This window comes from Choloepus didactylus, chromosome 10 (genome assembly GCF_015220235.1).
Source record: "Choloepus didactylus isolate mChoDid1 chromosome 10, mChoDid1.pri, whole genome shotgun sequence".
NCBI classification, from domain to species: Eukaryota; Metazoa; Chordata; class Mammalia; order Pilosa; family Megalonychidae; genus Choloepus; species Choloepus didactylus.
Genome location: NC_051316.1, coordinates 33,062,004 through 33,077,341, shown reverse-complemented (window position 1 = coordinate 33,077,341; position 15,338 = coordinate 33,062,004). Strand labels below are relative to the sequence as shown.

The 15,338-nt window shown below is 42.8% G+C and overlaps 1 protein-coding gene across 2 annotated transcripts in view; it reads right to left on the bottom strand.

Annotated features, from left to right (window-relative positions):
- LOC119545430 (ras and EF-hand domain-containing protein-like) overlaps window positions 1–10,876 on the bottom strand; it is an 87,190-nt gene extending 76,314 nt beyond the window's left edge. For both annotated transcript variants that reach the window (XM_037850916.1, XM_037850917.1), the window contains exon 1: window positions 10,141–10,876. In XM_037850916.1, the coding sequence (XP_037706844.1) occupies window positions 10,141–10,556 (416 nt within the window). In that variant the 5' untranslated portion in view covers window positions 10,557–10,876. The remainder of the gene's footprint in view (window positions 1–10,140) is intronic.
- Between the last annotated feature and the right edge of the window lie 4,462 nt (window positions 10,877–15,338).

Below are 15,338 nucleotides of genomic sequence, written 5' to 3'. Positions count from 1 at the left end.
TTAGCATGAGCAGAATGTTCAATTAGGATGAACTTAAATGTTTGGAAATGAACAGGGGTGTTGGTAGCAAGATGTGAGAATAACTAACAGTGCTGAATGGTGTGTGAATGAGGTGGAAAGGGGAAGCTCAGAGTCATAAATGTCACCAGAAGGAAAGTTGGAGGTCAAAAGATGGGAATGTATAAAACTGAATCCTATGGTGGGCAATGTCCATGATCAACTGTACAAATACTAGAAATCGCTTCCATGAACCAGAACAAATGCATGACAATACAATTAGAAGTTAATAATAGAGGGGCATATAGGGAAGAAATATATACCTATTGCAAACTATATACTACAGTTAGCAGTATTTCAACATTTCTTCATAAACAGTAACAAATGTACTATACCAATACTACGAGTCAACAATTGAGGGGGGTTGGTTAGGGATAGGGGAGGATTCGAGTTTCCTTTTCTTTTTTTCTTTTTTCATCTTTCACTTTATTTCTTGTCTGGAGTAATGAAAAGTTTCTAAAAATTGAACATAAATTAAGTGTGGTGATGGATGCACAGCTGTATGAGGGTACCCAGGGGCAAGTGATTGTACACTTTGGATCTTTGGATAATTGTATGGTATCTGAACAATCTCAATAAAAATGAAAAAAAAAAAAAAAGAATCTGTTAGGGATTTGATCATGCCCTCCATAAAGACAAGCTCAAGTCCTAACCTGCATTCCTGTGGGTGTGAACCCACTTGTATACAGGACCTCTGAAGCTGTTATTATTACTTAAGATGTGCACTCATTTGGGAACAGGATCTCCACGGATCCTATTTGGATGAGGCCAGTTGAATCAGGATGGGCCTTCAACCATATGACTGGAGTCCTTACACACAAAGGAAATTGGACACAGAAGAACAAGCCAGAAGTCCGCGGAAATCAGGGGAGCAGCCACAGGAGAGAGAAATCACCATGTGATGGAGGATTGCGGACACTACGGGCTTCAGGAGGAAGAAAGCCTTGCCAGAACCTTGATGATGGACTTCTGGCCTCCAAAACCATGAGACAATAAATTCCTGATGTTTAAGCCGCCCATTGTGTGGTGTTTGTCACAGCAGCCCTGGCAAACTAAGACAGACTCCAACATGACCGTTTTTTAATTGTGCTAATAAGTTATCAGGATTGTTAGTGGTTTTTCTAAGTATTTTCATTATGAAGTTGCACAGATATTGAGTGGTCTGCCCCAACCCTAACTTTATTTTTCATTAGCCTTGTGTATCTTGCAGAGCATTAGTTTTCTCAGGAATGCATATACTGTGTTAGAGCAGAATCGCCTACCCCGTAATTAATTCATGAACATCCTCAGGCTAACCGTAGCTGCTGGACTCAAGTACATGCTATGCCAATAGATCCCAAGGAGGAAAAAGGAAAGTATTTTACACCACAAAAAACTAACAGTAGCTCAAAAAATATGACATATGAACATCTTAGAAAATGCATTTTCTAAGCAAATGTTGGTTTGCTCCATAGGAATTACTCCACCTCAGTTCATTACAGACTGTAACTCTGTTCTATGGAAGCCGCAACTACGAGGTGACTACGTCATATGTCAGGGGATGAAACAGTGCCACAGGCCATGCCTAAATGAATGGACCACAAATCAGTAAATGCTGCTGACAACCCCACACATGCCCATGTACCTTCACATCAGGTAACTGCAGGTGACCAACAATTGGTGATGTTTTCACTCCTGCATTCGGATTTCACAATGGATAGCTCATTTTGACCTCTTTTGCTTTATATCCACACATTTTAAAAACATTCTTAGTCTAAGATATCCTTATAACCAAATGGCCATTTAAACATGCTTCATGATTTTATAGTGTAAATGACTACAAAAGGGAATCAAGGCTAAACATGCCCATAAAATGCCCCAAAACTAAATTTGAAAAAACTGAAATTGAAGTGAATGGCTGTCCTTGAGGTAGCGGTGAGGGAGCTGAGAATGTGTTATTATCTCAGTGATTTCAGTTTGCACACCTCAAAATGGAACACAAGCCTGGCACATGTGAGCATATTAAAAGGACAAAGCTTGACAGAATGCATATTTTCGATTGCTCCCCAAAAATAAGAAACATAGATTTTGTAGCTCTTCTAATAATCCAACAATGAAAAAAAAATACCACTGCAGTTAACAGAAAGTATAATATCCCATAAGTAAATTCCCTCATTTTCAATCAGGAATCATTCCATTCTGATTGATTCGTTTTTACATGTGTTGAAAACTGTGACAGCCAAGTATTTGCAGCTTCACATGGGGAGGAAAATGTCAGCACAGAAAAGTGTTCTTGTTATCGTAAGGCAATCAGAGCTCAGCCCTCATCCTATGAGGACAGTCCTTTAGGGTGGCATAACCTGGAGGAGAAAATACTGCACAACAACATCTAATGAAGCTGCACAAGGTAACTCCGCAGATGCAAAGACCAATGACACCCAAGAGCAAAAAACAGAGTGAGAACAGTCTGTCTTTGGGTCAAAATACTATTCCCCAAACTTGGAAGGGGAAGAAGTAGCACAATTAATGCTCTAAGTTAGCATGCCATGGAAGCACATGCTCATATCAACATCAATCTTCAAAACGAGATCACACTTTATACCTGATTGAACAAGGCACATTCATGGATTTGAAACAGAAATTGCAAACTGGATACGGTACTTTTCCCACGTTGGTGCACTGACCTGGCCAGTGTATTCAAAACTGTGAATTTCCAGGTAAAATCTACATTTCTCAGCTTGTCTTAGAAACTGGCCCCAGCAGCCACACCTGGCCTGCCCCTACGCGGATGGGAGAGGAGGGGGCTGCCCCCGGCCAATGCAGCAGACACTCTCGCTGGCCATGGTCCCCACCTCACTGGATGGTGCTGCCTGCCCAGCCCTAGGCTCTGGGTGTGTGAGTCCTGCTCCATAACACCAAACACACCCCATGGTGTGGGAAGAGGGGGAAGGAGATTTGGAGATTCCTCGGCAGGGGCCTAGGGTCTCTCTCGCTGAGGCTGCACCACTACGTCAGATCAATGGAATGTTGGCAAGCTTTGGCCTCCTGAGGGAAGGTATGAAGACATGACTTCTTCAATCTAGCTGGTCTTCTTGATTTCTGACCACCACTGAGAGCTGGCTGCAGACCAACCGCCTCAGGATTCCTTCTACTCACTCTATGCCCTCACTGGTCTCGTCGCCTTCTGGATAGAGAGAAACTGGCCGAAAACCTTTGATTTTTGATGGGATATTATTCTAAAACACCCAGTGCCTAGTGCAATCCCAGCTACATTCAACAACAAGATGTTTGTTGAATGAATGAATGGATGGATGGATGAATGAAAAGCATAAGAAAAAGGAAAGAGGAGTTTCTTCTTTCTGAAAATGACAAAGAAGTTCCTTGTTTAAGACTTAGCAATAGAAGATGAACTTCTTCCACTGTATTATGCCCTGGCTTTAAATGATGGAGGATATCAATATGCACTGAAAAATGGGAAAACCAACATTTTCCATACAGTAGAGTTCCTGAGGATGTCAAGTATTTTTAGAACAGTATTTCTCAAATGCTGTTGACTAATATGTAGCCCTTATTAAAGAAAATAATCCCTATGGATTCCGGAGTTGACTTAAATATTGTTTATATAACATTACTTCACTATGAATTAAATCAGATATAAACTCCTTAGGCTTATAGTTCTATACGTTTATAAAACCAACACAAATTTACAAAATCAATGAAATCAGAATCAGCAATATTCATCTAATCTGACAAGAGGGGCCATTGTGCTGAAACTAAAGCACCATTGGCAACGTCAGTGTGGTTCTGACAACTTCTACCTGGCTCCTTGCAGCACACTGACACAGCCATAGGCCACGGGAAACCACATTCTCCTGTCACTTTTCTATTGAGACCGCAGCAGATCTTCCACTCTCCTAACCCCGGGTTGTCAGTCTCCTTCATTTTACAGGAACATAACAGTCACAGACTGAGTCCACCTTTCTTCCTTCCTGTTAGCCCACAGTGCAAAGGGATGCCAAAACAACATTCAACACAAACACAATGGCAGGCTTTGAAATTATGCAGCCAAATCTGTAATGTAGGAATCATGCAAGTGATTCTGAACAGGGTCAAATTAATCTGTTTCATATTATCTTCAAAATGAAAAAAGAATATTTTGTCTCCCAAGACCCCAAGTATCCATGTAAAGACCCCCAAAAGATCTGTGACATCCAGTTTGAGAAACACACTGGCTTTCTGGCACTGCCAGAGTGATGCGTCCATTCATGATACTTCACTCCAGATCCTTTGGAAGACAAAACCTGTGAGTAGTTAAGAAAGAGAAACAATACGCTCCCCGAAGTTGAAGAACAAGTCTATGTGGCCTCCCTGGTGCCTGGTACCCTAGCAGGCCCATCAATAATGGACGAATCGAGGAAGGAATTAAAGAAATGTATTTCAGCTAGTACATCTGGATAGCTTGTTTTTATAAGAAGCATAGATTGAGGTCTTTAAGTGGTAAGATTCACTTTTCCCTTTTTATAATTACTCTGACAGAAGTATCTTTAATTTGGACGACCCCAAGTATTTGCAAAACTTGTGTGTTTGAGGAAATCATTCTGAGAAGACGTTACGTGTTGCAGATAAATTCCACCACTGCAGCTTCCCTCTGAGAGACAGTGTTTACTTTCCATTTATAACCTCATATGTAACTAATATAGTCAGAGAGAAGCAGCCCAAACACACATGATAAATAATCTCTTCCCATTTCTTCCTTCTGACTACACACTGCAGTCAAGTGCGACCGAAGTTGTAATAGTTATACCTGCAGTGAGAATTTACATACCCTCCTAGGAGAAAAACACATCTTGAGCCACCACAGCACTCTAAGTGTTCCCATCATCTAAGTGTTCCCATCATCTTGTTTCAGCCTTCAGTCTCCAAACATCCAGCCAAGGAAGATTAGCACGATGCAGCAGCTTCCCTTTTTATGAATGAAAATGGACTATGCAACCCAGACAGAAATCAAGAAAAAGATAAAGAAATTTAAATTCAAGAAGTGATAGGCATGTTACGACCATGAATTTGAAGAGCAAATTAGAATAAAAGAGCAAAACAAACTTTCAGGTTAAAATTAAGCTAGAGAAGATCCTTAAACCCTTTCTTTTTGCCCAAACTATAAGGACAAAATAAATCATCTCTCTTCAAATTCAGAGAGCAAAGCTCTGAGAAATCAATGTGATCTGAGGGTCAGGTCAGGTCAATGCACACATGGCCAAAACTGGAAGTTCTTCAAAGGAGCAGAAGGAAAGAATACCTGTCTCTGGCCAGAAGACCCCAAAAAGAAATTCCCGCCTTGAGAATATATTCAAATATCAGAACCAGAAAGACCACCGCTAGTGAAGAGAGCCCATAAAAACTAAGCCATGCAGACCCTGTGGGAAAGCTCAGGAGCCAGGCTGGGAAGGTTCAAAGCAGAGAGCTGTGGTTTTCTTAACAGACAGGTCTCTCCTCTCTCCACGAGGAAATCGATAGACATAATTGCAATAGAGGACAGATTAAAGAGAAAAAACTAAAGCAACAGGCCAGAAACCATTGGAAAATAAGACCCATATATTAGGACCTGGGTTCTGAATCCAGAAAAGGCAGAAGAATCTCTGGAAAGCCTGTGGCAAGGGCACTGACAGATCCCAACACAGGGTTCAGGGAAAACGTCACACGGGGTCAAAAACACCTTTGAGCTTCTCCCAAGACTGTACATCTAACTCATCGTCGTGCTCCAAGGCTGGAACAAATCGCTGTCTCCAGGGATGAGCACCAGATGTTACTGGTCTTGTACATGGGAAAATATATTTATCTTTAAACACTACAACCTCTCCAAAGCACCAAGGTGCTCACATTTGATCTCAGTGAGATCAGAAAGTGAAGCACTGGCTCAACACTCACATTTCCAGCCAGCTCAGGGCACCAAGCTCAATGAGTAGGAAGAGAAGGGGAACCAAGGCAATAGTTCACCAATTAATTAATCCCCCCCCCCATACCCATCTATCCTTTGGCCTCTCTGGTCCTCTTTCTTGCTCTCTGGCTCACTCTCTACGTGTGTTATCTTTCCCTGCTTCAATCTCCCCCTTCCCATCTCAGCAAGCACTAGACAACGTAAACTACTTGAGCTCATGATGCAGCTCCACCCTCATAAAACAAGACAAGCAGATGGAAACAGGCTAAACTGAAACCCTACAAGGGGAAATATAAAAGAAACCTTTGACCAGTACTGAAACTTTGCTAGTGGCAAAGTGGCTACTTGTTTTTAAAATGTCCTAGTTAAATGGGATTGCCTGAACCTTTCCTCTTATTTTAATAGTCACCATCATACGGACACGCTGCGCAAACTGTTTTGCCAGTTTGTATACAGTTCACACATGGGGAGATTTGGTTCTTCTCAATTAAATTCCTTGTTTCCAAATTATTCAGTAACACCGCCCTCCCCTTCAACATTATAACTTCAGAAACCATGGGAAAGAGATGATCACATAGGACTGATCTTGCTGTCGGAACCAATCTGGCCCAGCAGTGTCTTACAGGTCACCCAATGCACTGGCACTTGTTACACGCAAATACCCACTGGCTCTGCCCCCGACTCGGTTATCACTGAGGTAGCCGTGCCAATTCACAAATCCATCACTGTTCCACTAGAGCAGGACCCTCATGTTTCTGTTTGTGAGAATATGGGTCTGTAAATTAATTTATCAGAGGGAATCAATTCACACGTAACATGTAAAATCACTACAGATGAGAAAATCCCAGGAAGCTTCAGCTCTTACTAGAGGAGAGAAATGAGCCCGACCCCTCCCTCAAATGCTGAATGCACATATACCCCTATTTTCCTCTCTCCTTGGCAATCTCTGAACACCACACCCAGCTCACATCCAAATGTAGTTTCATTGTTTTCCATGGGCAAATTTGAGACAGGTGACCATTTGCAAAAGTATTTAAAAAAAAAAAAGAAGTGAGGGAATCTACAAAAGAGATGAAGTAAATGCACAGAGAATGAACTAACTGCACTCTCAAGGTACAGTCTTGTAACCAAAGAATTAAAGAACATAAGTTTGTTTGATTCATTCTGAAAACATTTATTGAGTATCTATTCAGTATGAAATTCCCTTTCACCAAGCCAATGACCCTGGAACCACAAATCGGCTAGGCAACGTTATTGTGAGCTGTGCTCTCGCTCTCTCCCACCATAGTCTCTCCCCCAACTTTTCCTCTCCTGGTACAATCTTCCTTCCTGAATTCTCCCACATAACCACCTCTCCTAGCCAATTCTGGTTTCACCTGGTGGCTGGCTAACTCCAGCTTACCAGCAAGTGGTGATGTCCCTTCCTGACCTTGCAGACCGTTTACAAACACTGGGCTCAGGTGAATAGGTCATGCAACTCCCTGGGACAATACTCTTTCCCAGTCTAAAGGAAGGGGTCCCTCAGTTTTCTAAGAGAAAATGAATTCATGATTGTATTGCTGCACATCCCAAGGGCCATTTTCATCCTTTTACAGTGCAATATTATTTGCTAATATCATAATTATTGATGACTGGGAAAATGACAGTATATCGATCCAAGAGCTTGAATGAAATTTTTAATGGAAATCGTGTCAACACTACTACTCTACAGGAACCAAACATTTTTAAGTATAACATCTACTCTTCTCAAATTCGATGTGCTTACCCACAGGAGGGATATGGGGTAGCATGCCACGGAAGATGAATGAATTGCCAGCTGGGAAATAACACCACTAGAAGAAATGGCATGCCTTCCTGGAGAGACAAGTTTCCCCTTAGAATAAAATAGAATATTTTATAGTAAAACAAGCCTCAATGTATTATGTAGTAAAATGAACAAATACACGAATTTTTTAAAGACAAAAACTGAAAAGGTCAAAGAAATCTCCAGTTTGCAACAGTCTGTTGGGCTATCTCCAACAATAATGGAGTTTCCTGCAAGTAACTCTCTTGCCTTTAAATGTGCCTTGAAGAAAATTTTGAAAAATATTTCCCCCAATCTATGAAGTTCTTGAGGGCAGGAACCGCATTAGCTTTTTCTCTTTGTCTGGGGGACCTAAGATAGTATCTAAGACAGTACCTGGCACATAGAGCACACGCAGTGATGCCCGTGGAATGAATTTATCTGAAATAATGCCAAAGGCATTATCAATAATAAAAGATTTTCATCAGACTTGGATGGGAGGAAGGGAAGGTGAACAGCTGTAGGAGGAAGTAGAGTAGAAGCGATCCAATTTACCAAAACAGCTAATGGCTGCCATGGTAACAATCAGATGAAGTAACTCAGTTTAGTTCTTTTCCACTCCAACAAGTACAGGAAGACAAATATTGTACTTGTTAATCTCACATCAGAAGGGGGTGGGGCTTAGGAGACAAGTCTACCAGGTGACACCGGGGCTCATAAAATTGAATAACCTTTGAAGAATTTGGAAAGGGATCATAATAATAACACTACCACCAATAATATTAGGTGCTGGTTTGTTTGTACCCTGATCCTAAAAAGGTTACTTTAATCCTTTAAAGGTTAAGTGTCAGATATTTGCTGCTAGGCTTGACAAGTGTGAAAAGTAGTTCTGTGTGTGTATATATACAAAGACATATACATAGACATATGCAAAAATATATAATCTTAAACACCATGCGTATTCACCCTGCCTCATTTATAAAATTGTTACTTTTTAAATTAGTTGGGCTCAAACCAAGTGAGACATGAAAGTGACTCAAAGAATATAGTTATAGCAACGTTTCAACTTTTTTGATTCCCTGCTGGAGACACGAATTCATTTACTTTAGTTCATCTGACATAATAGAAAAGTTAACGCTGCACCCACCTTCTCTACACAATCCCTCTCATGCTGCAATGAGTCATTCTACATGTTCAATATTCCCTCTACTTTCCAAACCGGAGAGAGAAGTTGGGAGGAGGAGGAAGAGGAAGTAAGGACTTCCAGCCCTGCAGCTCTAAGTTGTGACCAATAAGCAAGACCTCTGAAGGCTTCCAGGCTTATTTTCTTTTCTGATCCTTAGGTCTCAGCTATGTAAATTGTGAACCAAAGTGACACCTCTCAGATCTCCTTAATAATGGCAGCCAGAGCTTACTACAGTTTCAGCTAAAATCCAAACAAAGAATAAAAAAATACATTTTATAGTATTAAAATGTTTGTATTATCTGAGGAAGAAGTAAAAAGAGCAACACGAAACATACCATGACATTAAAGCAGGGAAAGAATCTCAAAGAAAAAAAAAAAATCTGAAAAAAATCTCTCCTTCTACGCCTTGAACTCTCATCCACAGACACCCTTTCTCCCTCAGTAGTAAGTTAATGATTCGGTAATACATTATCTGTCTGAGCCTCAGGGGCAGAGAAAGTATCATTTGATTATTTTATTCTGCTGTATGAAAAGCAAGGGTTTTTCAGTTCACATCTGGGATGGAATCCCTGCTCTTTCATTAAATAGGCATTAACGGGGCCTCAATTTCTGACTCGAAGCTTCTCCATCAACCACAAATAATAAAGCTCACCTCCCAGAGTTGTTCCGAGAGATAAATGAGTGAATAAAAATTGGCAGGCAACAACATTCGTGGCCAGCAATATAAATGTCCAGCAGTGCTTTCTTTTCTACGTAGTCTTAAGAAAGCAAAAAAACTCAAAAACTACGACAGACGGTGACAAACTGCTACACAGCCCGCGTCCCGGGGCGCAGCTGGGAGGCCTGGAGAGGAGGGGGACGTAACCAGGTCGCGGGGAGATCTGGGGAGCGCGCTTAAACCTGGGCCCGGGAAGAACCTCCGAGCGCAGCGGCTTTCACTCTGCCCCGCGTGATTAACAAAGATGCCTTTGGAAGCGCCCGGAATTCAGCAAGGAAAACTTTCTCCCCCAACCCTGATTCCTAAACACAACCCCCTTCCTTAATTCTAGGAGATAGCGTTTTGCAAAAGTTAAAGCCAGGGTATGAACAGCGGAAGGCACCTCAGGGTCCGCACACACAGAGGGTAGGAGGGAGCGATGGCAGAGCGCCAGGGAGGGCAGGAAGCGCCACCATCACCCCCCGCCCCTAACACTCACGCACCTGGGAATGAACTTGGCTTCGTCCCCGAGTCGCTCCTGGAAGTCCTGCCAAGCCCGGCAGGGGCTCGCCGAGCCCCACGGAGCGCCCTGCACCGTCGCCGCGTCCTCCTCGCTGTCCCAGGAGTCGGGCCCCGCCTCTGCAGCTGCGGACGCGGGCTCCCGCGGCTCCTCACCCCGGCGCCGCTCCCTGCGGTGGGTCCCGCGGAAGCCGCGCGCGAACTCCTGGAAGGTGATGGCGCCGTCGCGGTTGGCGTCGAGCCGCTGGAACACGGCCTCGGCGTCGGCAGGTCGCACGCGCAGCTCTGCGCACAGCGCGCTGAACTCCTCGCGCTCCAGCCGCCCCGAGCGGTTCGCGTCGCAGGCCGTGAAGACCGAGCGCAGCCGGGCCAGCTCCTCCCGGTCCCCGTGGGCCTCCATGCCGCCCGGCGGTGGCGACCGAGAGGGCTCCGGAGCGCCGCGGGCCCCCCTGCCCGCCCCGGCTGCGGCGACAGTGGGAAGTCCGGAGCCACCTAATCCCGCAGGTTGCCGCGGCGAGTTCGGCTCGTCCAGCTGGTTTGGCCAGTAACGGGAAGGAGAGAGGCGTCTGGGCGGTCAAGGGTGGCCGGCGGCGCGCTCCGACGCTAGTCCCCGCGCAGTGCCCTTCCGGCCGCCTGTTGGCTCCGGGACCGGTGCGAGCGCGCCCCTGACTCTGGGATCCGGAAGCGGTGCAGCGGGGCCACCCCGCGACCGAGAGCCGGGCAAGGTAGCGCGGGACACTTTGCTGGCTCCGCCCAGCCGGGGAGGAGGGGCGCATGGCTCCGGTTCCCACGCTTCCAAAAGCTGTGCTGTGCTCTCCGCGCAGGGTCCTGGCGAGACCCTGGGTTTGAGGTTCTTGAAGCTGGGTAGTCCTGGACGAAACTGGGGATGCGGCAGTACAAGACATAGCAGAGGCCCCCATTCGCTGATTTTATTGGCTTTTATTACCTATTATCATCCAACATTCACATCCAAATAGTTAATAATACACATTAGAAATCACGTATATCTTCCAGATCCCCAAATCCAAACAATTTTTCTCAGTCCTTGCCTCCTCAACCTGAGAGAAAATTAATGACTAAAATCGCTTGGCCGTCAGCATTCTTTACAAAAAGACTGGAATAGTTTTGTGCTCTGTTTTTTCCTCCTTTTTTAAACAAACCTTATGGAAATTATATATCCAAATGTATGTTCCCTTTGAGATTTTAAGCACTTATTGGAACACTTCTATTCTTTCTTTAACAGTGATTGCTTAAAGATTACAAGGACTTAAAATTCATCTGTTTTTGTTGTTTTTTTTTCAATCTTGTCTTCCCCATTGTCAGGAGACACATTTTCTTATGGCTTGTGTGTATGTTCCCTTAGGTGATTTTCATAGCCTGTGAAATGCATTTAGGTTATTTTTGCTTCATTCACATTATCCATTCCCTCAACATTTTCGACTCTTTCATTTACCATCATTTCTTTTAAAGTTATGACTCTATTTCCCTTTTATCTCAGTACTGAATTTCTTTAATGCTTATTACTTTGATTTTTGTAATATGATAAAAAGTAAGTAGGGGATTTACCTTTCCCCTCCAGGTGAGTGTTCTTAAACATAAAAGTCAAGTGCTAAATATCTGAGGGACTGTTTCTCCTTGAAAAGTACAATAAACGTGGTCAACACCCATCCACAGCATCTATCAGACAGTAAATACTGCTGATAGTCTCGATCTGTAAATTTAACGGGAAAATTATGAGAGGAATTTCATTAGAAGTTCTGATCTTAGCAACCTAACCCTCTCAGCTTTCTAAGTGGTAAATGAACATATTTCTATACAATTGGACAGCTAATATATTGAAATAAATTTGATCATTAGTGTAGTATAAATTGTTATTGATTTTGGCTTTATGTGCCTTTCTGTTTACTCTAAAGACTGATTTTTCCATATAAACTAACAAGTGAATAGCTTGGTAGAACTTTAAATCTTTACAAATATGCTTATTAAACTGAATCTTGAAAGTATTATCATTATAATTTTGGAAAATAAGTATCTGTGTCTTTCAAAATAGATTCATATTTTTAACTGTTTAGACAGAGGTGCTTTCTTGAAGACTGCTCATTCACTCCGAACTTTGTGCTCATTATTTCTGAATTCTTATATTCTTTGACTGGCTTCTCCCTTTCTCTAGTCATCTTCAGTGAAGATTCATCAAGAAACATGGATTGTTTAAAATGTCTTGTTCTTTACACCTTCCAATTTCTACTGACATTTTTTTCTTCCATTAAGTTGCAGGAATTTATTTTAAATAACCTACAGTTGATTAAAAGGGAATTCATGATAAAAATAGAAGAAACTGAGAAAAGATGTCAAAAATGAACTTTGTACACACTGAACTGAAATTCCTCTAAAACTAATGATTATAGCAAAAAATGTCTTCACATTATAATTCTGCTTTTTGTGTTGTTTTTCAGACCTACTCTATCAATTATCAATCACTGCATAACAAACCAACCCAACACATATAATTTAAAATAGCAACCATTTTATTTGTCCATAATTCCATGGCCTTCCGTTTAGATAGGGCTCAGCTAGATAGTTCTTCTCCTGGCTTACCTGGAATCCATCCAGTGGTTATAGTCCTAGTGGCATGATTGGGGCTGGATGATCTTAGATGGCCTCACTCACAAGTCTGGCAGTGGGTGTTGGCTTTTGGCTGGACCGTGGATCTTCAGGAGCCTAGCCTGGCCTTTGTTGCACAGTGGCAGTTTTCCCAGAGGGAAAGCCTCAGTTCACAAGTGCTTTTCAAGCCTCAGCTTGTGTTATCTTTGCTGATGGTTCATTGACCAAAGCAAATCACACGGCCAAGCCCAAAGTCAATGTGGGAGAGGACTACACAAGGCCATAGATACAGAGAGATGTACTTCATTGGAGGCCCTTACTATCACAATATGCCACAGGTAGAGTACAGGATGTCCTCTAATATACTCTCCCAGGCTCCTGTCCTCCTGCTTGTTCTACACAACCATAGCTGGAAAGCCCTTCTTAAATGCAAATTCTGTCGTCATTTGCTAGCATAGTAGTTCTCAGCCGGTGAACATTTTGTTCCCCAGGGGTCATCTGGCAACATCTAGAGGCATTTTTGGTTGTCACAACTTGGGAAAGGGATGATGCCCCTGGAATTTAGTGTGTAGAGGCCAGGGATGTTGCTAAACATCCTACGATGCACGGGGCAGCCTCCACAGCAAAAAAATAATGCGGCCCTGTGGTGTGTTGAATATAGTGTAGTGCAGTTTGGACATGTTCTTGGTCTTGGTCCACATTCTGGTGGATATGGACCCATTGTAAATAAGATCCCTTCAAGATGTTACTCCAGTTAAGGTGTGGCCTCGCTGAAAAAGGTTGGGCTTTAATCCAGATTGCTGGAGTTTCACACGGGAAGAGTGAAAGTCAGAGGGAGAGAGAAGCCAGGAGAGGCCACCATGTGTGTTGCCATGTGACAGAAAAGCCAAGGACCAGGGATCGCTGGCAGCCAGTCCAGAACACCACAGTCTTTAGGAAGAAAGCACTGCCTTTCTGAAGCCTCAGCTCTGGACTTTTCCTAACTTCAAAACAGTGAACCAATAAATCCCCATTGTTTAAGCAAACCCATTGTTTGGTATTTGTTTTAGCAGCTAGGAAACTAAAACAGGCCCAGAATGTTAATAATGCTGAAATTGAGAAAGCCTGCTCCCCAGCTCATAAACCTTCAATTGCCACCCCCCACCCCCCCACCCCCAGGGAAAAGAAAGCCAAGAGTAAACTCTTCATCCAGGCATTCAAAAGCTCTCTACTATTTGATCCCACCTCTTCCAGTTTGCTAATGCTGCTATTAAGCAAAGTACCAGAAATGGATTGGCTTTTATAAAGGGGTTTATTTGGTTACACAGTTACAATCTAAAAGCCATAAAGTGTCCAAGGTAAGGCATCAACAATCAGGTACCTTCACTGGAGGATGGCCAATGGCATCCGGAAAACCTGTTACCTGGGAAGGCACGTGGCTGGTGTCTGTTCCGGAGTTCGGATTGCAAAATGGCTTTCTCCCAGGACGTTCCTCTCTAGGCTGCAGCACTTCTCCAGAATGTCACTCTCAGTTGCTCTGAGGTCCTTCTATCTGTGAACTCTGGTATAGGATTCCAGTGATCCAATTAATACCCACCCTGAATGGGCATGGTAACACCTCCATAGAAATTATCCAATCAAACTTTTCACTCACAGTTGATTGAGTCACATCTCCATGGAAACATTCAATCAAACAATCCCAATCTAATCAACACTAATACATCTGCCCCCACAAGATTGCTTCAAAGAACATGGCATTTTGGGGGACGTAATACATCCAAACCAGTGCACCACCCTATATAGCCAAACTTTTCTCCTTTAGTAGCTCCTGTTCTCACCCAAATGTGTAATACTTCATTACAGGATTTACTTAATAGCTCCTTATTCTCATGGAAAAATATAAATATCAAGCAGATGCTTAGCTTTTCTCTCTTCTACCTAACCAAGCCCATTTCCCAGCCTCAGTGGAAGAGTTGGATCCTGCTTTTCCCACCAACATTTCCACAATTTGGTTGTGACTGATCAATTACACTGGCATTGCTTAGCATTGTATTGCTGGGCTCAATTAACAGTTCACAGGCATGCTTTTGAATATCTCCAGCAGTATACTCAGGGGAAGGCCAAGGTTATATAATCCGCCTCTAATTACTTCAAGAAATAAAGGAAAGGAAGGAGAAGAAAGAAATGGGAGGCACTTCTTTTCTATTTCAGCATCCAGAAACAGCTAGCCAGGAATTGGGGATAACAGAGCAGCCTTTGAGAAACGATGAATTGGTTGGTAAGAGATCTTGCCTCTAGTTATCAGCATGACTTTTAGAAATATCAGCTTGCTCTGTGTGGCTGCTCAAGGATTTTAAAAATCAGAGATAATCTTGTCAGAGCATGTTTCTCAAAGTAGTGAGAAGATATTCTTAGAAAGAAAGATTTTTGCCAGCAAATACATTTGTAAAACACAAATTTGGAAAGCAAGCCTACCTATTCCTTCTTGGATGAGATAAAGCTATTTATATTTGCTTAACCTAATATTTCCTAAATATAGTAGACTATCTTTGGAGGTTTTATTTTGTTGTTCTGTTTTTGTTTCTACTTCTATGAGCTTTCC